Raw genomic sequence first — 25242 nt, forward strand, 5'->3', positions numbered from 1 at the left:
AGTAACACAGGAGGAAAACTAAGCCCTCTGAGTTTGCGTGGCTTTAGGGTATCCAACATCGTTTTCATGCCATCAAGCCCTAGAATATCTTCACCAAGTACTTCCTTGTTAAAATGGGATTTATTTTCCCAGTTCAGCAATTGGAAGAGAATTGCCAGTGTGCCTGTTTCATATTAGACTGTTTTATTTCCCCAAATTTTCATCTGTTGCACAGGCTTGTAATGTTTCTTTTATTTCCAAATAATAGGAATTTTTTTTTTTTTGTCTTTTTTGGGCTGCACTCACGGCATATGGAGGTTCCCAGGCTAGGGGTCCAAGCAGAGCTGAACCCTCTGGCCTACACCACAGTCACAGCAACTCAGGATCCGAGCCACCTCTGCGACCTATACCACAGCTCACGGCAACACCAGATTCTTAACCCACTGATCGAGGCCAGGGATTGAACCCACATCCTCATGGATGCTAGGCAGGTTCGCTAACCACTGAGTCACAATGGGAACATCCAAATAATAGGAAAATTTGTCATATTACATTTAGGTTGAATCGATAATGACATAAATAAAACTTTAGTTGACCAATAGACACGAAGAGCTCAAGTGGTCTTTTTCACACCTTTGACTGCATCTGTATGTATATGTGTATATATGTATTATATGTGTATAATACGTATATAATATTGAACCTGTGGGGCAATCTCCACTCGGAATTGCATCCACCTCTGTTCAAATATTTTGTCTTTAAACCTGTTCAGTTGGTGATTTCCGATCATATGAACTGCCAAGTATGGACCATATTTCTGGTTTAAAATCTTCTTTCCCTTCAGGATGTGTTTAGCTATTTCTCTATGAGTGATACCTCTTGCGGAACTATCTAAATGGAGAAAATAGTAACTATGGGTTTTGCTAGTTACTACTGTTTCCTTATGCCTGTAAGATCCATCCAATTTTGTCTTGATCAACAATAACTGATACATAGAAACATGTATTAATTCCAAAATAACTTCTTGTTTTTATCTTCTAGTCATTATTCCATGATTAACGTATATTATCATTATAATAAGCAACTGGTTATGTAACTGTAAAGAGACAGAAGGATGATTCATGAGTTAACATCTCAGGCATACTGTGCCCGTTGAGCTGCGAATCTCTGCACAGAACTGATGGTGCTTGGCTATATGCCCTGACAATTTATGCATGGCTGGATGTGATTTACATGGAAGATAAAATAAATTACAGTACTTCTATTTATGATTCCTGAGTCAGATCCATAGCACCAGAACTAAGGGAGAGAGAAGATTACTGGGCAAGGTTGATGCATTTAGATATCCATCCCTTTTTTTCAGTCACAGATTATTAATATAATGACTAAATGGAAAGTCTTCCCTTTGAGAATCAAAACTAATGTCACACCAAGCTTTCAGAGGAAGGAGAGAATAATAAAATATAGCAATGCCTTTGATTTCTAAGGTGCTTTCCTTTGGAAGAGCTCAAAGTACAGCTTCTGTTTCTTACCTTTCATGCCAGTGCATCTCTCAGGGCTGAGAAATAGTCTTTTTAGTAAAAGCTGGGAAATAGAAGTAATGATTAAATGATGAAGGGAGGCAAAGTCTTCACAAAGAGATCTTTGTCCCCAGAAGAACAAAAAGAAAATGAAAATAGGTCAAAAACAGGCAAAAATGGAGGACTGGGATTTTTAATACTAGCTAATAGCACAATACTAACGTTGTTTTCCCTTCATCCTTTACTTATCACTGGTCTCCTTCTCCCTTACTCTCCCCCCGCCCCCATCTTCTGCCAAAGAATTTCCCCTTAATACTAACTTTCTCACTTCTACTGCTGTTCTTCCTTTTATGAACCTTCATTTTCCTACCACCTAGTCTTTCCCAGAGATTTCATTTTCTCCCTCACCCCTCTGTTTGTGGAGCACATTTGAAAAGACCACTGGAGGTGTCCCCATCATGGCTCAGTGAACACAAATCTGACTAGCATCCATGAGGACACAGGTTCGATCCCTGGCCTCATTCCGTGGATTAAGGATCTGGTGTAGGTTGCAGACGTGGCTCGGATCCCGAGTTGCTGTGGCTGTGCCACTGGACTTCCCAGTCATTACAAGAATGAATCATTTTCCAAGCTTTTTCCTCCTTTGTCTCTCCTTGGTCTTTGATAACTGTCGACCATTCCATCCCTCAGTTGTTTCTTTCTTGACTTACATAGTGTGGAAGATCCAAACTCGGTTGTGTTTGGATTGAAAACTTGTGTCGGTGTTGTGTTTGGATTAAAATCTATTACCAGAATGGTGTAAGCTGTACCCAAAGAGTCTCACACTTTTTTTTAATCAACAGAATAACCCATGCTATTATACTTTTATCTATATTTATATGCATATCTATATCTATGACCCTGCAAGTCTGTGTTTATGTCTATATCTCTTCCAATATTTACATCTACAACTATAGCCACATGTATTTCTCTCTGTATAATTGATAAAAGGTTGGTGAGTTCAACTGGAGCTTAAATGAGCAAATTTAATTCTCTACAATAACTATACCTTAGGGCTAAAGAAAAAAAGCAATTTCTTCTTACTTTTTCTTTTTTCCTTTTATAGCTGCAATTGCAGCATATGGAAGTTCCCAAGCTAGGGTTCAAATTGGAGCTGCAGCTGCCAGCCTACACCAGAGCCACAGCCACACCAACACCAAATCCAAGCTGTACCTGCAACCTGTACCACAGCTTGCAGCAATGCCAGATCCTTAACCCATTGAGCAAGACCAGGGATTGAACCCACATCGTCATGGACACTAGACTGGGTTCTTAACCTGCTGAGCCACAATGGGATCTCCCTGCCAAAAGCAATTTCTTAAGATAGGTATTATTTTCTGGATGATATACATTGGTCTTGCAAAGAGAGGGTGAGGACCTGGGTGATCAAACAAAATTTTGGAGTTAAAGAGTTAAATATCTTCAAAAGCCTCCTGTGCCCTTTTTGATAAAACAAGATTAAAGAGAGAAGCTATGATTCATCATAGCCAGACATAGCAGGTAAATTCTGAAATTAAAACATTTTTGAGCCAATTTCTAAGGTAGCTGCTTGGTCCCTGGATATGCATGTTCTCTGATCTCTTGCTGAGAAGGGAAACCACCAGCATAGTGTTTTGAATGACCAACCCATGTCAGCAAGATTCTTTCCTCTGAAATCTTATTTTCTTCTCTTTTTTGTATTTTTAATTAAAGTATAGTTGATTTACAATGTTGTGCCAATTTCTACTGTAGAGCAAACTAGCCCAGTCATATATATATATATATATATATATATATATATACACATTCATTTTCTTATATTATCTTCCATCATGTTCTATCCCAAGTGATTGGATATAGTTCTCTGTGCTATGCAGTAGGAACTCATTGCTTATCCCTTCTAAATGTAATAGTTTGCATCTACTAACCCCAAACTCCCAGTCCATCCCATTCTCTTTCCCCTTCCCCCTTGGCAACCACTACGCTGTTGAAACCTTTTCAAATGCCATCAGAAACTGTAAGTTTGGAGTTCCCGTCATGGCTTAGTGGAAATGAATCTGACTAACATCCATGAGGATGCAGGTTCAATCCCTGGCCTTGCTCAGTGGGTTAAGAATCTGGCATTGCGTGAGTTATGGTGCAGGTCGCAGCCGTGGCTTGGGTCTGGTGTTGCTCTTGCTGTGGTGTAGGCCAGCAGCTACAGCTCCAATTCGACCCCTAGCCTGGGAACTTCCATATGCCATGGGTGTGGCCCTAAAAAAGACAAAGAAAAAAGACTTGTAATTTATTTTTATTTTAGTCAGGACCGAAATCAAGTTTTAGCTTTATAATTGCTCTTCCTCATTGCAGTGATCTATCTCTTCTCCTACCTCTATGATCAAACCCCTGCTTCACTGGTTCCCCCACTCTTTTCCATGTTCAAATCCCTTTCATCTTAAAAAAAAAAAAGCCTCCAAAACATCAATAGCCTAATCTTACAAATCTGTTTAACTGCTGCCCTGTCTCTCTCTCACAGCCACAGTTCTTGGAAGAGTTGATGGCACTGACCATCTCATTTTCTGGGTGATTCATGAAAACAGCTCTCCTCAAGGTCACTAGTGATCTTGCTGACAAGTTCCTGTTGCCATATCAGTCCCAATGACTAATCGACCTTTCCAAAGGCCACTATTCATGTCTTTAAAACTCTCTCTCTTATTGTCCTTTTTTTTTTTTCCTTTTTGGTCCTTTTAGGCATATGGAGGTTCCCAGGCTAGGGGTCAAATCAGAGCTACAGCAGTTGACCTACACCAGAGCCACAGCCACGCCAGATCCAAGCCACGTCTGTGACCTACAGCACAGCTCACAGCAACACCAGATCCTTAACCTACTGAGCAAGGCCAGGGATCAAACCCACAGCCTCATGGTTCCTAGTTGGATTCATTTCCACGGCGCCACAACAGGAATTCCTCTCTTACTGTCTTTTGAACCTCACCTCCCCGCCCCCACCCCAACATGCTCCTGAGTTTTCTTTTATAGGCATTAACTTGTTTAATCACAATTTGCTTTATCGTATTTTGCAGATACTGTGTTTTTTACAAACTGAAGTGTTGTGGCAACCCTGTGTATTGGTGCCATTTTCCCAACAGCATTGGCTCACTTCATGTCTCTCTGTCACATTTCGATAATTCTCACAATATTTCAATCTTTTTTGTTGTTATTGTATTTGTTACCATGATCTGTGAGCAGTGATTTTTTTTTTTTTTTTTTAGCAAGCAAAGTCTTTTATTACAGGAAAGCAAATAGCTCCCAGAACAGCTGGGAGGGGGGAGAAGAGCCCCCCTCTCTATTGTCTTATAAGGGTTTTTAATTCCTTAAAGATGGAGAGGTACCAGTGTGGGGTCCAGAAAGATGTGGTTTTCTCCCATTGGCCTTGTTCCATTACCTATATCAGTTCTTATCCAATAGGAGTTTTAGGGGTGGAAATGTCCAGTAAGGCTCACGGTTTCTTTGCCCTTTTCTTCCCATAAACCGAGTCACAGAGGATTAGAGATTAATATCCATCTGGGTATAGGTACACTCTCTATAGTCAACTAGGCCTGTGAGGCTGTAACTCCCTGGAGCCCTTAAGCCACAAATGTTCATCAATAGGCATCTCAAAGAATGCATTAAAGCCCTTGTTCCTACACTGACTGCCTGAGCTATGATTCTGCCTCAATCCCCCCTTCTAGAGTTGGAGACTCTAACTGCGGGGGAAAGGGGGCAACAACCACTCTGACTGCTTCATACTAAAAAGGGGTGTCGTTAGGGGAAAGCAGTTAGGTCTCCACTCATGGGACGGTCAAGTGGGCTTCAATACATTACATTGGGTACCCCTTCTACGTGAGCAGTGATCTTTATTGTCACTGTTGCAAAAAGATTACACCTTGTTGCAGGCTCAGATGATGGTTAGCATTTTTTAGCCATAAAGTATTTTTTTAAATTAAGGTATATATGTTTTTTTAGACATAATACTATTGAACACTTAAGAGACTACAGTATAATATAAACATAACTTGTATATGCACTGGGAAACCGAGAAAATTAGTGTGACTTGCTTTATTGAGATACTTTATTGGGGGTGGTCTGGAATTGAACCCACAGTATCTCTAAGGTGAGCCTGTGTTTCTCTAGCCGTTTTATCTCAGCTCCTTGGCTACCTCCCCATCCTCCAACAAGCCACTAAATGTTGATGATCCTAAAGCCTCAAAGTCCCTTTTCTCTGCTTGTTGTGTGCTCTGTCTTTTGACAAGCCATTCCTGCCCGTGGTTTCTGTGGCCATTTGTATGTTCCTGGCTCCTTCATTTCTATCCATGCCACCACTTCTCTGAGTTACCTTTGGATACTCAACTGCTTACGTGACATCTTTGCTTAACTGTCTCAAAAACATTACAGATGCAACAGGTTCAAAATGAAATTCCTAATTCTCTACACTTAACTTGCCCTCTAGCTCAATACTACTGTCCTCCAGCCAATCAACATCCTTGCAGTCTTGTTTTGTTTTGTTTTGGTTTGGTTTTTTGTCTTTTTGCCTTTTCTAGGGCCGCTCCCATGGCATATGGAGGTTCCCAGGCTAGGGGTCTAATCAGAGCTGTAGCCACCGGCCTACGCCAGAGCCACAGCAATGCGGGATCTGAGCCGCATCTGCAACCTACACCACAGCTCACGGCAACGCCGGATCCTTAAGCCACTGAGCAAGGCCAGGGATCGAACCTGCAACCTCATATCCTTGCAATCTTGAAGGTATATTTTATACCTTTCTCTCCTTACCCACCAGTCCCCAATCCATCAGCAAATCCTGGCAATTTACCTCCCAACTGCCTCTTAAATCTGTCTACCTCTCTCCATTTCTCTTATTTTATCTCCCCTGGACTATAACAATAGCGACCTAAGTATTCTCCCTTCATTCACCCTGATATCCACTCCCCTAATCTTTTCTCTGCACAGTTGCCAGACTGATTTTTCTGTCTTTTTTGTCCACAGCCTCAACATATGGACGTCCCAGGGCTAGGGATCCAATCCAAGCCACAGCTGCAACCTACACCACAGCTGTGGCAATGCCGAATCCTTAACCCACTGTGCCACAGTGGGAACTCTTGGACTGATATTTTCAAAAGGATAATGGAAACATAATACCCTCCTAAGAGAAAATATGACTTTTCATGATGCTTAGAATAAAGACCCAAATCCTTAGCACTGACTGCCTGCCCATTCTTCCCTTCCATGCCTTATAACTTCCCTTTGCCCTCTCTTCAGCTCACTTAATCTGTTTTGAATGTCCTGTCCTCCCAGCATCTACAGACCCTTGGCATATAAGGGTCTACCTGCGACCGTTTCTCCTCCCCAATCTGGGGCACTTATGTTCTTGTGGCCATGAGCAAATTGTCTTCAAATTTCTCTTCAGACTGACACTACTGATTGATCACTGTTCTGTTCTCTCCGCTCCACGCAAACTCAGACATGGAAGCTTCTTTTCCTTGGTTGGTCCAAATACCACTTGCATAAGGTTTTAATAAAGATATGGGATGAGAGGAGTGATAGCCATACATGGTAGAAGCCCAGACCAAACGATGTAAAGCATCCTATTAGAACTTCCTGCTTCTAAGTTCTTTGGCCACTCCTATTCTTTTTTTTTTTTTTTTTTGTCTTTTTTTTTTGCCATTTCTAGGGCTGCTCCAACAGCATATGGAGGTTCCCAGGCTAGGGGTTGAATCGGAGCTGTAGCTGCCAGCCTACACCAGAACTACAGCAACTCGGGGTCCGAGCCGCATCTGCGACCTACACCACAGCTCACGGCAATGCCGGATCCTTAAGCCACTGAGCAAGGCCAGGGATCAAACCCAAAACTTCATGGTTCCTAGTCAGATTTGTTAACCACTGAGCCACGATGGGAACTCCTGGCCACTCCTATTCTTGACCATGTCTCCTTGGTTGACGTTTTCTCTCTATGCCTGAGCTTATTGCTATTTTTCTCAGCAATATCCTCCTCCTTCTTTCTTCTCTCTCTCTCTTTCTCTTTTTCACTGTCTTTCTTCTCTCCTCCCCTCTGACCCCCACCCTAAGTTTTTATTATTTATGCCTCGCAATTTAGTTCTCTTTTGCTGTCCCGAGCTATCCTCAAAGAATCTCCTCCTCATGACCAAACATGATGACACAGTCACTCTTTGGGAAGTACTCTATGCTGCCTTTTAAAATAAAATTATTTTTATCATCCCCATTGTGGTGCAGCAGAAACGAATCCGATGAGGAACCATGAGGTTGCGGGTTCGATCCCTGGCCTTGCTCAGTGAGTTAAGGATCCGGCATTGCCGTGAGCTGTGGTGTGGGTTGCAGACATGGATCCTGTGTTGCTGTGGCTGTGGTGTAGGCCAGTAGCTGTAGCTCGGATTCAACCCCTAGCCTGGGAACTTCCACATGCTGTGGGTGCGGCCCTAAAAAGAAAAAAATAAAATAAAATTATTTTCTTGTGTCACAATAATGTAAGCATTCCATCACCCACACTTAAAACATCAAAACTGTCATCTACCTTTGTCTATCCTACTCCCCTAATTCAGTAGTCATTGTAGTGAGCAAGGCACTTGGGTGCTGATCAAGGAAAAAGATATGACCTCTGGGGGGGCAGTAGCAAGCTAAGAGCATTATTTTGGTAATGCTTGGCCAGCTTTGCCTGGGGAGGAAGTCACTCCCTGCATGAAATCTTCCCAAGGCAACAGCACAGGGGTCATGACCCACAAGAGGAGAGAGGCAAGGGAACTCTTTAGGGGGAGGAGGATCGGAGAGGGAGCTCACCTGTCTAAGTGGTGACACTCAGCAATGTGGTAGGCAGTTTCTGGGGCAGAGGGCTCTGAAGGGCAGCAGTAGTTTGGGGGCTTTTAGAGCCCCAGAAGTTGGGTAATATGGATGCACAAGTGACCCTCACACAAGATCAGCTCTGTCAACTTGAGAAAAGATCAGCGTTCTCCAGGAGCTCTGGTGTGATGGGGAGAAGCTTCAGGGGATTCAGGGGAAAAGAGACCCTGAAGGAGATGTGGGCTTGGAGCGAAGGAGAGGAGTTCCACAATGCCAGGTCTTCAAGCCCAGGACGAGTTTCAGCATAGTGATGCCACCAACCAATGTAGGAAGAAATAGGAGCAGAATAGAGATACACCATTGGCCGGAAGCTGAGTGTGCATTGATTTGGACAGGTAGCCTGGGATGCTGAAAGGATGTAGGTGTGGAGGCTAAGCTCCAAGCAATGAAACATGGACATGACCCTTAGGCAAAAGGTTGGTGCCTAAGATCCAGATTTGGGAATGATCCCCAAGACTTTAAATGGTGTGTCTTCAGAATGACGTTACCTTTGGAGAAAATATTAAATGAGAAGAGATGCAAAGTTGAAGCATGATGTGTCTACACATACAGGGGTAGAGGAGGAACTAGAAAACAACCAGTGCAATGAGTGGTGAGAGGAGGTGTAATGAGAGGTAGGCAGGGTGGAGGCAGAGTAGGTGGATGGATTCTCCCATCCCAAACCAGCCCGTCCTTCAGAGTCGGGTATGAATCTTTCTTCCACCCACACAGGGGTCTCAGCCCAGCAGGTTGTTTTTGTCCTTGAACTCAGGAAGTCAGTTTGTTGTCTGCAGTCCTCCCTCGAAACGTTACTTTTTTGGGGTACACTCCTCACCAGTGGGCATCATCTTATAACCCTTTAATCCATCGTAGAAATGTATCTGTAAGTACATATTAATTAATTGATTTTACTATTTCTTAGTGTTTACAGGATAGGGAATTTTCCTGTTACCTGTTATTGTATTTGCCTCTTTGTAATTAGGCTTTATTCTAGGTGCTTAAGATAATAATGACTGTTTAAACCTCTCTCTTTCTCTTTACCTCTTTCCAAAGCATTTGTTGAGCTCTGACTATGTGCTAGGAAAGGACTTTGCCAGACACCAGGAATACAAAGATGTGGAAGACACAGTTCCTATTTCAAGAGACTCAGAGTCCATCAGGGAGTCATTCTGAGCTAAATGTGAAGGCTGACCCTGACTAAAAGTGGGTCCTTGAGGGTAAGATAAACACTACGGTTGAGAGAGTCACAAGATATGGAACATGGAGAAGGAGGCAATAGAGGATGTGTTTGGGGTATAGTGGGGCCAAAAGGGGAGATGCCAGAGGTGAACCTCACAGATTGATATACCAGAAAGCCAGGTGCAGAGGTGAAGTTGGGATGGAGCCGTTCCAGACAGAAAGGAGAGGAGGAGCAAAGGTTCAGGGTGGGTGTGTGTGCACACACACGTGTGTGTATGCATGCGAGCTTGCATGTGCTTATGTCTATTTGTGTGTGTAGAACTATGGGATTTCTAAGAGCCAATCTCCACCCTCATCCTTTATCAGTGATGTTTAGAGGACGTAGCAAATCCAGTAATTGCCTTTTTCTTCTTTTTTCTTTTTTTGCTCTTTTATGGCCGCTCCCACGGCATATGGAGGTTCCCAGGCTAGGGATTGAATCAGAGCTCTAGCCTCTGGCCTACATCAGAGCCACAGCAACACAGGATCCGAGCCGCGTCTGCGACATACGCGACAGCTCACAGCAATGCTGGATCCTTAACCCACAGAGCTAGGCCAGGGATTCAACCCAGGTCCTCATGGATCCTAGTCAGATTCATTTCCACTGCGCCACTGCGGGACGCCCCCCGTAATTCCAAATTTGATTCCATGTAGAAAAATGCCTTTTCTCATAAGACGTTATAGATAGATATTTGTAATTTATGAAAAGTGTAGGTACTTTTTCAGAATATCACTTCTATTTTAAGAGTTGATGCTATGTAATTTGAGGTTGAGGTACTAAAGATTCTGAAATAGCTATGAAGGAACATATATATATGGAAAATCATTAGAAGATCAGAGCCAGTGAAAGTCTTCCCTTTCCCACTTCTTTAAGATTATCAGAAAGCCTGATGCCAAGCAGTGTGTAGCCACCACTAGTGTATGTCTTCAATTTTCAAGTCTTTAACCTTTTTCTCATCTTTGGGTCTTTCATAAGAGTGATAACATTTGCCAGGGCTTGAGCCAATCACATGACTAGTAGGTGTCATTCATGAGAAATGTTCGATCGAGTCACAATAAAATATAGACACAGCATTTCTAGGAAGTTGATATTAAAGTGGCTTCTGATTTCAGAACCCGCCTTTACATCTTGGTGTTCTGCTTCTTATAAATTCAAGTGCTTCTGACTCTAAATTTAGGTGACTTAGAGATGCTGTGCTCACATGACATGTGAAGCTCATTTAAGAAACTCACTGAAACCCAATTTAGGGAGTTATTTAAGAGACATTATGAACATTTATGATGGTACCCACGCTATGTTCAGGAGCAACAATGAAGCCACCACCACCAACAACAACAAACCAATATGTTTTTTTCTAATATCATTTCTAAAGACAGAATTACAACATCTGATAAAATGAAAATAGTGGAGCCACCTAGGAAATTATCACATTTTTAGTGCTTGCTATGTACTTGCATAGTTTCTCATCCATATTTGTTTCAACCTCTTTTCTTTCAGTGGTTTTTTCGCTTCCGCTCAGATGATTGGTAAATTTGAAGGAGAACAAAAAAAATCCTGATTGAGAAGTGGGTTGCCATGGCAACCCTGCACTACAGTTATATTTTTCTGTCTGTAACTATAAATGGTAAAATGTAGCTTTTCTAATTATGCTGCCACATTTTTAACTCTATTGGTACCAAACTCTCTGCTAAGTTTGCTCTCATCCTAAAATAAATCAATGTGTTTCATTTTTATCTCAACAAAAATCTTCTTACATAAACCAGAATCTCTTTTGAAAGATTAAGAGTCTGACTCTCAGTAAAATGTCCAAGTAGAGTGATTTTAAAATCTTATCGGAATGCCTGGAATACCCAACCTAGACATTCCCAGTAATTAGAACATTAACGTGAGTCAAGGTTTATTATTTTTGAAGTGTTTGAATAGAATGAGGAGAAAGCTAATTCAGAGTGTGGAGATGAAGGTCTTGACCTTTGGCAGTGAGTTGCTATTTTCTCAGTCCTACGAGGTCAACAGAGACAGTCTCTGATTTCCTAACACTAGTTTTAAGTTACTTATACATTCAAACAACAACCAAGAAAAACCATTCCTGCCCTACTCCTCTGTCTATCCCGAGGCCCCTGCCCCTCCCCCCCCTTGAGCCCCCGTTGCTGCCAAGGGAGCCCCCTGAAGTATGATGAAGTAGGGGGATCTTCAGGTTCAGAAGCAGGGGGAGCAGAAAAAGCTGTTAGAGTCAGGATGCCTAGTGTGTGGGCTCTGCCAAAAACATCACCCTCCAAGTTACAACTCTGCCCCAACCATACAAAACAAAGGGTTTGATTAAAATTTTATTTTGTTTCATCATTGAGTAGTACTGCCTGAAGGTCTGTCAACCAAGATGACACATCTCACCTCACTTAACAGCATGAAAGCTCTAACAGGTGAAAAGGGTTGTCTGTGATCATTCACGACTTAGAATCTATCACCTAAGTTAGATTTCCTTCCTGCCAGAACTGGGCAGGGTTGGAGCACTGAAAGGATGCTATTTGGATTCTGTGGGGAGGAGGAGGTGTTGGAGCAACAAGACTCTGGGAAGCAGGGAGGTTCCGGGGTCATGCAGTGTGTGTGACAGGAGCATACTGTGACATAGGGATTGGGCTTCCAAAAGCCTGGGTGGGGGATGCAAGGACCAATATTTTACTTAGAACTGTCTGAATACTCTTTGCTCCCTAACCACCTTCTTCTCTCAGACGTATACAGAATATTATACAAGTGGAGTCACACGGTAGATATGGACATACCCCCCTATTATTGCCCTTTTGTTTGTTGTACTTTGCAAATACTGTATTTTTTTTTTTTACAAGTTGAAAGTTTGTGGCAACCTTGTATCAAGCAAATCTCTTGGCACCATCTTTTCCAACAGCCTTTGCTCATTTTTGTGTCTCAGTATCACATATTCTTGCAATATTTCAAATACTTTGCCAGGAAAAAAAAATAATGGACTGAAGGCTTAGGTGATGGTTAGCATTTTTGTAGCAATAAAGTATTTCTAAATTAAGGTATGTGCATTTTTTAAACATAATGCTATTACACACTTCGTAGACTATAGTATAGTGTAAATACAAATTTTTAGATGTGCTGGGAAACCAAAAAATTCATGTGACTTGTTTTATTGCAATGTTTGCTCTAATGTGAAGATCTGGAACTGAATCTGCAATATCTCATCGGTCTGCTTGGGTAGCTCTTGAATCTGCTTCTTGTACTTAGCATAAAGCATGTGCAACTCATCCATACTGTTGCATGTGTTAATAGTTGATTCCTTTCCATTGCTGAGTAGGACTTCCATGTGTGGAGGCGCACAGGTCATCTTTCCATTTACCAGTTGAAGGACATTTGACTTGTCTCCAAAGATACTTTAAATCTTCACGTACAGGTTTTTGTGTGAACATTTTGTGTGTACATTTCTTTTCAGGTAATCACTTCTCTTGAAGAAATGCCTACAAGTGGGGTCGCTTTAGATCATGTGATAAGTGTATGTTTATAAGAAACTGCCAAATAGTTTTTAAAGTGGCTGTACCATTTGGCATTCCTGCCAGCAATGGATGACAGAGTTCAGGTTGCTTTATTTCCTCAGCATCACTTGGTATTGTCAGTTGTTTTGTTTGTTTGTTTGTTTGTTTGTTTGAATTTTAGCTGTTCTAATGGGTGTGTAAGGTATCTCATCCTGGTTTTAATGTGCCTTTCCCTTGAGACTAAGGATGTTGAGCATCTTTTCATATGATTATGTGTCATCTGTACATCTTCTATAGTGATGTATCTGTTGAAATCATTTGCCTTTTTTTTTTTTGATTGGTGGATTGTTGCTTGTTTTGAGAGTTTAAAAATATGTTCTGCTTACAAGTCCTTTATCAGTTATACAATTTGCAAATATTTTTTTCCCAATGTGTGGCTTGTACTTTCATTCTCTTAACAGTGTATTTTGAAGGGCAAAGTTTTTTTAATTTAATGAAGTCAAGTTTATCAAGTATAATTACTGTTATTACAAATTGTACTGTCATACCTAAAAACTCCTTGCTCAACCCATGATCACAAAGAGTTTTCTTCTGTATTTTCTTCTGAAAGTTTTAGAGAAGGATGATTTACATATAGAACTGTGATCTATTTTAGGTAGACTCCTTTCGAATGCTGAAAATTTTTACAATTTCATCTAATGATAGTTGTAGTAGTCTTATTATCTCTTTGAGAAAACATGTAAGGACCAAAGCTGCTATGAATTCTGCAAAACTGGAAAATTTCTATCCCAGGTTTATTTGTCCTCTTACAGAGCCAATCTGAATTATACCAATGTAAATGTTATTAGCGGCAACTGAGTTTACATACATTTAGAAAGTTTACATACATGAACACGCAAGGTACTTAATCAATATCAAGTGCTCAGGGCCCTGTGGAATTGAGGATTCCTTGCAATCACTCTGACTCCCATGGTCATGCGGTGGTTTGCCAGCTACCGATCTGGACCAACCTCATCCTTTTACAAATGAAGAAGCAGATTCTTCAGAGGGGATCAGTGCTTTTTCCAGGATCAAACTGAAAGTTAGTGGCAAACAACTCTAAAGCCCAGGCATCTGGGATTTTGGTCCAGTGCTTGCTCCACTGATGTGGTGTAGTTCAGAAACGGTCCCTGGCCAGGGAAAGAAAGATATTGGTACAGCAGTGGTTCTTTTGAACAAAGAATCCAGATTCTTTTGAATCTTTAGAATGCCTTATGCTCTGTAAGCTCTTTGAGACCATGGCCCACGCCACACCTTTTCTGGTCTCTGAATACACAGTTTCGCCTCGTATTGTTATGTATCCTGACGTTGTAAGTAGGGCAGTTGTAGAATAAGTGCTTTTTCTTTTTCTTTTTTTTTTTTTTTGCTTTTTTTTTTAGAGCTGCACCTGCAGCATATGGAGGTTCCCAGGCTAGGGATCTAATCAGAGCTGTTGCTGCTAGCCTATGCCACAGCTACAGCAACACAGGATCCGAGCTGTGTTTGTGACCTACACCACAGCTCACAGCAACACCAGATCCTTGACCCACTGAGCGCAAGGCCAGGGATTGAACCCGCAACGTCATGGTTCTTAGTCAGATTCGTTTCCACTGCGCCATGACAGGAACTCCATAGGTGCTTTCTAAACTAATGATGCCTTCCTTGAACAAGGCCATAAAGCAGGACAACCTATTGTTCTTAAATTTTCATTGGAAGTGCCTGGAAGGGTATTGATTTGATGGTCTGATATACAGGAAAAAGCATGAGATTTGACATACAAAAAAAGACAAGGTTAAAACTTTGGCTGGGTCACTTACTAGCCATGTGACTAGTAAAAAAAAAAGTACTCATGTCTTTCAGAATCAGTGAAAAGAAACAATATATATTCTACAGCATAGATACATAGATTGAATTAAATAAAGTCTGTGAGAACTTGGCCAAGTTGGCATGTTATTGAAGCTCAAAGAATATATAGGTTCTATCTTCTTTGCCATTGTTGGAATAAAAATTCTATCTGTGAGATGCAAAAGCTAAGCATTATGGAAAGTGAAAACAAAACTCACCATCAACTGTTAGAGTCCATTATTCTTTCAACCTTGACCTGTGCTGAGTAATAGAAACATTCTTCACAAAGTCAAGCTTGAGCAGAAGTCACAGAGCCAAGCTCGTTTTCCAAAAAAGAAAAAAAGGAAAAAAAAAAAAAAAAGCCCTAATGCAAAGATGTGATCTTTGTAGCAGCACAAGCACATGAAGAACTATAGACAGCTTGGCTGTGTTGTTTCTATTAGCTCTGCCCTTTGGGCTACAGTCTGCGAGTTTTCACATGTTGCCCGTGAAAGCTGTCTTTTGATTCCTAAAAGTTATTCTCTGTAATTATAGCCACTAGTGTGATATCACCAACCTGGCAGCAATCTTATAGGATTGAGGGAAAGAGAGAGGGGAGTCCCGGGGTCAACTCATCCACGCTTAAACGGTGTGTCTCGAAGTGGTGCTCAAATAGGATCATTCCACATGAATGTCTCTTGTTTTTGTCTCTTCAAAACATTCCAAGCCACAGCTTCCTGCCTCCCTCTGGCATTTTAATCCCCCTGCCTGGCATGGCTGAGAGCTCCTGGCGCAGCATGAATGACTTTTCTCACTGCCCACCCCAGGGCCAGGGGCTCTGTCCTCTGTGACTGTCACTGCAGAGATGCAAATTAAAGCTCCTCTGACAGTGTGACCTTGCAGGGGCTCAGCCCAGCAGGGGTATAAATGCATCACACTGGGAAATAAATATGCTCTTGGCTTTCCTTAGCCTTCTCAACTGCATGCCTACCTTTTCTTTCCCCCAAACCATAGCCTTACTATGCACCCAGATCCTCTTCTCTACTCGCCTCTGCCTCACAGGCACATCCAGACAATAATTCCCCACCTCTCTGGGGACTTAGCCCTTCTACATGGCAGAAATTTCGCTTTTCATCCGTGTGATTCTGGCATAAGCAAACTTGGACGCCATCCCACATCTCCTTTTTTGTAATCTTCCGTCCTATCTTGTTACCTCTCTCCTGCCTCTTTTCAGATATCCAGGGCCAGTGCAGACCCATTGTTACCCAGGCTAACCACCTTCTTACCCCTTGTCTCTATCCCCGGAAGAAAAGCATATCAATCAGCCAATCAACAGATGCATGAAATACACATTATCACTTGAATGACAGTGCATCATCCCCAACACAGGAGTATGTTCTGAGAAGAGAAGATAGTGGCAATACAAATAAAATAATATCTAATTGTACAATTTAACAGTCAGTCAATTTTTGTTTGGGGAGACTATTTTTGTGGTAATTTCTTTTTCCAGGTAACTCACATAACAACACAACTCACCCGAGCTCCCAGCACCTACTAGGTATTTGGCAGTAGAATCAACAATGAACTTGTATAGGACAGCTAATCTTGAATAGATTTTTTTTTTTTTAAGTTTTAGGTCTCTCTTCTGTGCCCATTTCCTTCCTCACCAAATAGAAATTCATCCAGTCCCTTCTCCTTTCAACACATCTTTATTGGCACCAACATCATGTATAATCCTAGTACTTAACTGTAACTATCCTGGTAGGGCTTTCAATCCAGCCAGGGTGGGGCCAAAAATGCTGTGTAATTCAGGAAGGCGTGGTACATGCTGTGAAGAGGGGGTGCTATGGGGAGACACAGGAATTATTCAGCACCGTGTTGGGTACTGTTATAGATGGTAACCCCCAAACCAGAATCTAAAGGGCAAGGAGGAGTATCAGATGAAAGAGAAAAGGAGGAACACCAGGGGGTACAGAGAATGTGGTATTGGGTGGGATGGGTTAGGAAGTACAAATGGTTTGGGCCAGCTTCAGCATTGGGATCCTGTGGGATGAAAACAGTGACAGCCAAAAGCACTTGCATTGAGCCAGACCCTGCTCCCATGCTCTGCATGCCCTTCCACTGGCTTCAGTGCCACCATCAACATAAGATCTAGGAGACCCACCATGCCCTGTGCCCACTGCTCCACTGCCTTGCACCCAGGAACTCACTACCACGCTCTACCTAAAAAGCTTCAGGATGAATTCCATCTTGTCCTCCAGTTCTGGGGCCATGAATCCCCATGAGAACCCTGGTCAGATCATCTCTTATCACCTGGACCACGCCCGCTCCCCAGTTCTGTGTATCACTGAAACAGACCCAACCTAATAGCATTCCATCCCTACAGACCCGTCCACTGAACCTCCCTGGATGTGTCATCTGTTATCATCGAAACACACCTCTTCACTCTCTGACTGATCACTCTGTTCTTTGCGGCGTTCTCCCAGAGGTCCCTGCTCCCACCGCCTCCTTCTCAGTAAGAGCTGTTTTTCTTCCAATCCCTTGTACCACAGGGTCTGGAGGAAGAGGAGGGGTCCTGTTTGCCCCTTATTGCAGCTTCCTATCAGTTTTAACCCTCTCCTCCCTGAAAGTCCGCATCCTCTTTGAAGCTGTCACGCCTTCCCTTTCTCACTGGAGTCATCCGAAGGTCTCTGAGTCACTCACCCTCACCCTGTGGCAACTCTGGCATGGGGCTCCTCATGTCTCACAAACACCCCTCCTGTCATAATGCCTGGTGGTTTCCAAATCCGTGTAGGTAACTACCCGTTTTTCTCTTCCCGCTTCACTGAAAGATGCCTTGAAAGTATCTACATCCATGCTTCTGCCTCCCATTTTCTCTGAAATCCACTCCTAGGTGTTTTTAACCCCTCCTCCATCACAACTGCTCTTATCAGAGTTATCAGTGGCCACTCTATTGCCAACACCATAGTACTTCCCCATCCCTGTTTTATTTGATCTGTCAGTAGCATTTTGGCATGGCCAATTTCTCTTTCTTGAGACACTTTCCTCTCGTGACTTCCTGGAGCCACACCTTCATATCTTTCTTCTTTTCTGCATGACCACTTCTCTTCAGACACTTCTGCTGTTCCCTTCTCATATTCTTGATGTCTAAATATTGCAGAGTTCAAGGTTCACCCTTGGCCCTCTTTTCCTCTCTACCCACAATGACTTCCTTGGTGTTTCAAGTATTCGATGCCATTATGAGGCTGATGATGCTGTGTTTGCATGCTCATCCTCCGATATCCTCACGGTTCATTGAGCCCCTCCTTCAGTGGCTCACATTTCATATCACCAACAAGTGTTCCAACACCATTACTCTGTATTCTCTTACTCTTCTTTTCTTAGTACTTCGCTTTTTTTTAGTACTTTTCTTTATCTGTCATGCACTTATTTGTGTATTGAAAGCCTTTTGAGGGAAATTACCACTTGGTAGAGTGCCTTGTGCCTAGAAAGTGACCAATAAATGTTTGTTAAATAAAAGCACGACTTCAGGAGTTGCCATTGTGGCTCAGCAGGTTAAGAACCTGACACTGTCTCTTGGAGGATGCGGGTTCAATCCCTGGCCTTGCTCAGTGGGTTAAGGATCTGGTATTGCTGCAAGCTGTGGCATAGGTCACAGATGTGGCTTGGATCCAGTGTTGCCATGGTTGCGGTCTCTAGCTCTGATTCAACCCCTAGTCTGAGAACTTCCATATGCCATAGGTGCTGCTGTAAAAAGCCCCAGCCATCCTCTTGGAAGGGTTATTACAGTCTAGGAGATGGAATCAGTTTAGGCCATTGTCACACAGCTGGCAATTCAGGCAGGTGGCCTCTGGAGGCTCCATCCTCCCCAGCAGACTGCAGAAGCTAGAGGGGTACAAAGAGTCTAGTTCACAGGGGTATTTGATGGAATTGATCTTGAGGATGATGAGGAACCACAGGGGTGGGAGTGTCGGGACAGGAGAATGTCATGCCCCAGATAAGTGCCAATTCCGTCACCAGCATGCCCGTCATTGCCCATCTACAGTTCCTGGGTGATCAAATCCTGCCAGCTCAGAGGATGCTTTGGCGCCTTGCTGGAGAGTGTAGGCTAACAGTGTATGTATGCTTTGCCAGCCTCAGACTGGTCTGTGCTGACAACATTTAAGTCAGATTCAGTGAAGAGCTTCACATCAACTTCACTTGCGGTCTGGTGGAATTGAAAACCTTTCTCGCTGTTTCCGAGCAGCTTGATAGCTGACATAATTCCTAAAGAAGCTTATATGTTAATGCCCAAGAACCATTTACTCCGCTCATGTGCTGCTGGCCCCGAATGTCACAACTTGAGTGTAATGGTCTAGTAAAATATTAAGCTGTTTAAAGAACCCATTATGTTTCCAATGATAGTTTTGGAACGAAATAACAGCATTTTTAGCAATGTGGATGCACCTAGAAATTATCATGCTAAGTGAAGTCAGTCAGACAATGAGACACAAACATCAAGTGCTATCAATTACATGTGGAATCTGAAACAAGGACACCATGAACTTCTTTGCAGAACAGATACTGACTCACAGACTTTGAAAAACGTATGGTTTCCAAAGGAGGCAGTTTGGGGGGGTGGAGGGATGTGCTGGGGGTGTGGGATGGAAATTGTATAAAACTGGATTGTGATGATCATTGTACAACTATAAATGTAATAAATTCATTGAGTAATAAAAAATAAATGATAATTTGAAAAAACAATGATAGAGAGGACAGGGTTTCCCCAAAAAATCTGATTAAATTAACCTGATTTAATCTGATTAAAAATACCTTTAATTTAAGTATTTGACTTCTTTAAAGTATAGAGCTCAAAGATCCTGGCCCTTGATGTAGCTCCTGCTTGGGGGTTATAAGATACATGAGATATTTCCATATAGACAATAAATCCATTTGGTGAATAGATGCTAAAATTGACCATGTTTCCATGGCGAAATGAACCGCTATTTTCTGTTTTAAAGGGAACCAACTGTTCACCCTCCGATACTTCCGAAGCCTAGCCTTCCTGTTCCATCTCCTAACCAGCTGAGGCAGGATAATAGGTAAGACGTAGCCCTCCAGAATTTCTTGCAAAATGAAGATGTTCGAGAGAAATGAAAGCAAATGAATTGTGACGTTTTGTGCAAAGCATGGAGATGTCTTGCATGCACATTCACTGAAAAAGTACTTGGAAAGCTTTTCTAATTCTCTTTGACCACACAAATGTGTACATATGTTTGCCTTAGAATACTTACGGCTATTACCTGTCTTATGGAAATATACCTTCAAGCTAGAGACCGAACAATAATTATGTCCTGAAAGTGTTCATACTCAGGCTTCCTCTCATTTGTGTACTAGGTACCAAAATGTATAGGGAAACTCTGTGTGTGTGTGAGTGTGTGTGTGTGTGTGTGTGTGTATACAAACATGTACATACTTGACATATACATACTTGACATATGTTATAGGTCATATAAATAGAAATGATATAGTTTTATTTATATAGCTATAGATTTATATTTACCCCTTGTTAAGATTCCCATTAAGAGCTACACTGTCTAACAAAAGATGTTCTTGAAACTGTCTTACTCTCAAACCTCCTTTATGTTAGAAACACCTTTGGATAGTTCTTCAGTCTTGAGAACGATCTTCAATTGAGGTATTTGTCAGTTATTTCAAAACTAACACAAGTTTTGAAAAATGTTGTCATTCACTTGTCTCCAAATCAAGAAAAAAGTACAGACTTGCTTTTCTACTTTGATTTCCAATGCGCTGTAACTAGTAATTAGAAACAGATTCAGAGATCTGAGGAGTTCCCGCTGTGGCTCAGCAGTAACGAGCACGACTAGTATCCATGAGCATGAGGGTTCAAACCCTGGTCTTGCTCAGTGGGTCAAGATTCCAGCATCGCCATGAGCCATGGTGGAGGTCACAGATGCATCTGCGACCCTGCATTGCCGTAGCTTTGATGTAGGCTGGCAGCTACAGCTCCGAGTTGACTTCTAGCCTGCAAACTTCCATATACTGCAGGTGTGCCCCCCCCAAAAAAAATTTAAAGCTCTGAAAATATTCCCATGTGTTCCTGTTATACCATTTAATAATTTCAAATTGTTTTTCAAGACCTACATGGCACATTTCCATTATTATTTAGGGATTTTCAAAATGGTGTCTCAATGAAGACTGAATAGATTAGATTCGCTTGATGGCCTGCCTTTGATTCTTTTGTGGTTTTACTTTTTGTTGGTGATTTTTTCGACAACATGTAAGACAACTCTAGCCCTATTCTTCTTTAAGAGGGTAACTTCAGCCAGAAAATGCTGACTGGGAGGCAGGGCTATCTGTATACATTTAGATGGTCAACGTAAGCAGTTAAAAACCCAGGTCTGAATTTCTATTCAGTGAAATTTCATAATATCTTTGAAATTTTGTCCTTAGGAAGAGAGGATAAATTTTTTTAATGTTAAGAAAACACTCCTTCACTGAATTAATTAAAAATATAGGTCAGATTTAGGACTTTTCATTTGTGCAATGGTTATAATTATACTCTTAAAAATAACTTCCCTGGCTTTCTATCTTACTTTATTTTTCTTTTTACTTTGATAGTTTTGGGGCATTAAATCTTAATTTGAATAGTATTTTTAAGGGGCTAAAAAAAATTGGTGTTTGTAACCACCTAAATTCTAATCTAAAACAAGGGACTCTAGAGCAGTGAGCTTGTATAGATTCAAAAGAAGCTAAATTTCATGGGAATTGGTTTAATCCATTTTTACTACTTTAATTTTGTTCTTCCATGAATGATCTTAAATATAAAATGAGGACAACTTGCATGTTTTAAACCCTGATTACTTTAATCACAGCAAGATGATGTTAATGAAAGAATATGAAAGGGAAGTGTTTCCTGTGTAATTAACACATGTCCTCAGGAGTACAAAAAAATAGTTGAATATAGTTTCTTGAGAACAAGCAAGAATGTCTAAGTAGGTCAATCAGATTCTTAGAAAAAGAGCAGAGAAAAGCTTTATGTCACAAATTGCAGCAGATCCTAACATTGTAACATTTAATTCTATCAACTCAATGCAGTCATTCTCTATGTGGTGTATTAGAAATATGACAGTGTTTCACATCTTATCTGAGCAAGTCTGTTTCCTGATGGTATTCAAGTGGGATAAGTCTTTCAGAAAAAAAAAAAAATCCCTCTGATACCTAGCAAAAAAAAAAGAAAAAAGAAAAAAACAGATTCCTATTATTTACAAAGATTGTGTTATTATCTATTGGAGATAAGTATAAAACTGCTTTATGATAACTGAAAAAGTAAATGAATACGAACATACAGAGATGTTTATTTCAAGTAAACACTTCAATCTTAACACTTTGATCTTAAACATAAGTGTTTTCTTGTTTAAATTTAACTGAGAAGTATTTTCTTACAGACACTATCTTTAACTAAAAATATAGGCAGATATGTCCACCTAAATCAAGTGTATATACAGAAACCAACAGATCTGCTGAAAGAAATATAAGGTACAATGATCTGTATCTATATATCTATCTATGTAATTATAGAAATGATAAAGTATGGTTTATTAGAACACTTAAAATACATAAATTTAATAATAAAATAGATAAAATCAATTATCCAGCTGACTTGAGTAGTAGGTGATACATAATTTTATATGTACCTACAGAACTTCATTCCTTTCATTTCTGTTCTAAGCATTACATCAAGAACAACCAAAACTGTCTGAACATAATAACAAAATAAGACAGGAAAACCCCTTAAGACAGGAAAATGCCTCTTTTTTTTCTTTTTTTTCTTTTTTTTTTTTTTTGTCTTTTTAGGGCTGCACCCATGGCATGTGGAGGTTCCCAGGCTAAGGGTCCAATCGGAGCTGTAGCCACAGGCCTACACCACAGCCACAGCAACACCAGATCCGAGCTGCATCTGTGACCTACACCACAGTTCACAACAACGCCAGATCCTTAACCCACTGATCGAGGCCAGGGATTGAACCTGCATCCTCATGGATGCTAGTTGGGTCTGTTAACCACTGAGCCACGATGGGAACCCCATGGAAAATGCCTCTTTATTCATAGAACTTGTCTTAAGGTCTTTTATATAATTAGTGTTGGATACAAATGAACAGGTAGAACTATAGTCATTTGATAGAACTTCTACAAAAGCTTTGCGTAGAATTGACTTCATACTAAGGTCACATTCAGCTCCACCTGCATCATCAGAAAAAGGCTTACAAATTGTCTGGATGTTTTTGAGCAAGAATCCCCTATGACAGACCTAATGTATGCTGTTGGCTTGCATTTCCCATCTAGGATATATTTGTTTTGAGTTTCCCTTTCTACCTTCCTTCCTCTCTCCCTCCCTCCTTGCTTCCGTCCTTCACTCCTTCCTCTTTCTCTGAAAAAAAAAAAAAAAACAAAAAAACACTCTTTTTGAAGTTAGCTCTTAAACAATGTTATTTTATAGGTCTATCAATATGATAAACCATTTTTATTACGGTAAAAAATTTTCCATCTTATAATACCACTATAATCAATTTTTAGACAAATTTTTTTACTGAAAGCATTTTTACAGTGCAGAATTTACATGCTTTTCATTTTCTTTATTATCTTCCTTAACTCTGAGACATACACCACACAGATACCTTACCTTTGGAGATGGTCATTTTTCCCTCGTACCTAGTAACTTAAGGTACAGTTCCGTCTCAGCATTTCCCAACCCGTGTCCCATGTGCCATAAGATGTCCATGCATGTTCTGAGAAAGAAGCGTTTAATGACTAACACATTTAGGAAACACAATGAAACAGAATTCTCTACCATGAACTTTATATATATTCTGAATCTCTGAAAGTCGGTTATGTTTCTCAGATGTATTTGACTATAAAAGTCTTATTTCATGGAACCCAATTAACCTTCTATAAGATATTGTTTATGAAGCACAGGTCTTTTGTTGTTGTGGCGGTTGTCTTTTTAGGGCTGCACCTGTGGCATATGGAGGTTCCCAGTCTAGGGGTCAAATTGGAGCTGTAGCCACTGGCCTACACCACAGCCACAGCCACAGCAACGCCAGATCCGAGCCACATCTGCAACCTACACCACAGCTGACAGCAATGCCGGATCCTTAACCCACTGAGCAAGGCCAGGGATCAAACCCTAGTCCTCATGGATGCTAGTTGGGTTCGTTAATCACTGAGCCACGACGGGAACTCCAAAACACAGGTCTTAATTGCACGTAAAGCTATGAGGATTTCCCCAATTATTCCTTTTCATGATCCAGGGAGATCAGTGAGGATTCAAACCCTCTATATGTCAGGTCCTTCCACATATCCTACAGTTTCAAATATGCTTGCTTTCTTTTGGAAGCCTAAGAAAACAGATACTTTTACCTCCTATAAGGGACTAATTGATCATCTGAATATGTTGTTTAATGCTCCTTGAATGACAGAAAAATTCCTGAACACATTCTGTGTTTATTTGTGCAGTTAATTGAATTTTCTTTTCTATATCGTTTTTCAAGTATATAACTAGGGAGCAGCCAATAGAAGTCTTTGGAAGATACTGTAGTTATTTCTGTGAACACTAGATGGCAGAGCCAACGCCCAGTTGGACTGACTGGGATGTGTGTGTGTGTGTGTGTGTGTCTGTGTGTGTGTGAGTGTCAAAGAGAGAATGGATGCCCTAAGCTTATAGGATAGTCTGTTTTATTTCTCAGTTTAAGTCATTAATTCCTGAACAACACATGGGCTTCTGCTTTCTTCTCTAAACACAGATAACATTTTAGCTCCTTCTAAGAGAGCTTTACGGTCATTAACTTGAGTTTATTTTTCATCATTTGAAGGAGTCAGGACCTCGAGAACATCATCCAAGTGGCCACTTCACTTCAGAAAACTGACAAGGGGTGAGAGCTCAGAGCTTTTGAACTTGTGTTTTTCTTCTCTTTTTGTTTCAAAAATTCTTAGTCAGTACCTTTCAATGCTCTAAATCTGAACAAAACTCCAATGCTGTTGGTTATATATACTTTGAAAGAAGAAAGACTCAGTCCCTCTGGATCAGTGTCCCTGAGAAATGGGTGGTACTGACATTCTGGACACTCTGCTTCCTCTGCTTCCTCTTCTGGTGACTAGTGCTCATCCAAGTCACCTCAGTTGTCCATGGTGTTGACCTTGTCTCAGACCCCCAGGCCCTTATTCATGCTACTGGCCGAGACCTCTGTTTATCCATCTCCCAGCACCCCCATTTAGAATGTCCTAGGCTATTTGCAACTTCCTTCCCACAGGTGCTATTTCCTGCCTTCTCTTT

General features: G+C 41.2%; 1 protein-coding gene across 18 annotated transcripts in view; it reads left to right on the forward strand.

Moving 5' to 3' along the window:
- SCEL (sciellin) overlaps window positions 1–25242 on the forward strand; it is a 127532-nt gene that overhangs the window by 39845 nt on the left and 62445 nt on the right. For 12 of the 18 annotated variants that reach the window (XM_021065753.2, XM_021065758.2, XM_021065754.2 and 9 more), the window contains 2 exons: window positions 19910–19990; window positions 24782–24841. In XM_021065753.2, coding sequence (XP_020921412.2) covers window positions 19910–19990; window positions 24782–24841 — 141 coding nt within the window. The remainder of the gene's footprint in view (window positions 1–19909; window positions 19991–24781; window positions 24842–25242) is intronic. The other 6 variants (XM_021065756.2, XM_084982023.1, XM_084982020.1 and 3 more) reach the window with 1 other exon arrangement.

The sequence above is a fragment of the Sus scrofa genome, chromosome 11 (assembly GCF_054392235.1).
Source record: "Sus scrofa isolate SSC_HxYL_T2T_F1_AM1 chromosome 11, Sscrofa_HxYL_maternal_Yorkshire_Landrace_v2.0, whole genome shotgun sequence".
Taxonomy (NCBI): Eukaryota; Metazoa; Chordata; class Mammalia; order Artiodactyla; family Suidae; genus Sus; species Sus scrofa.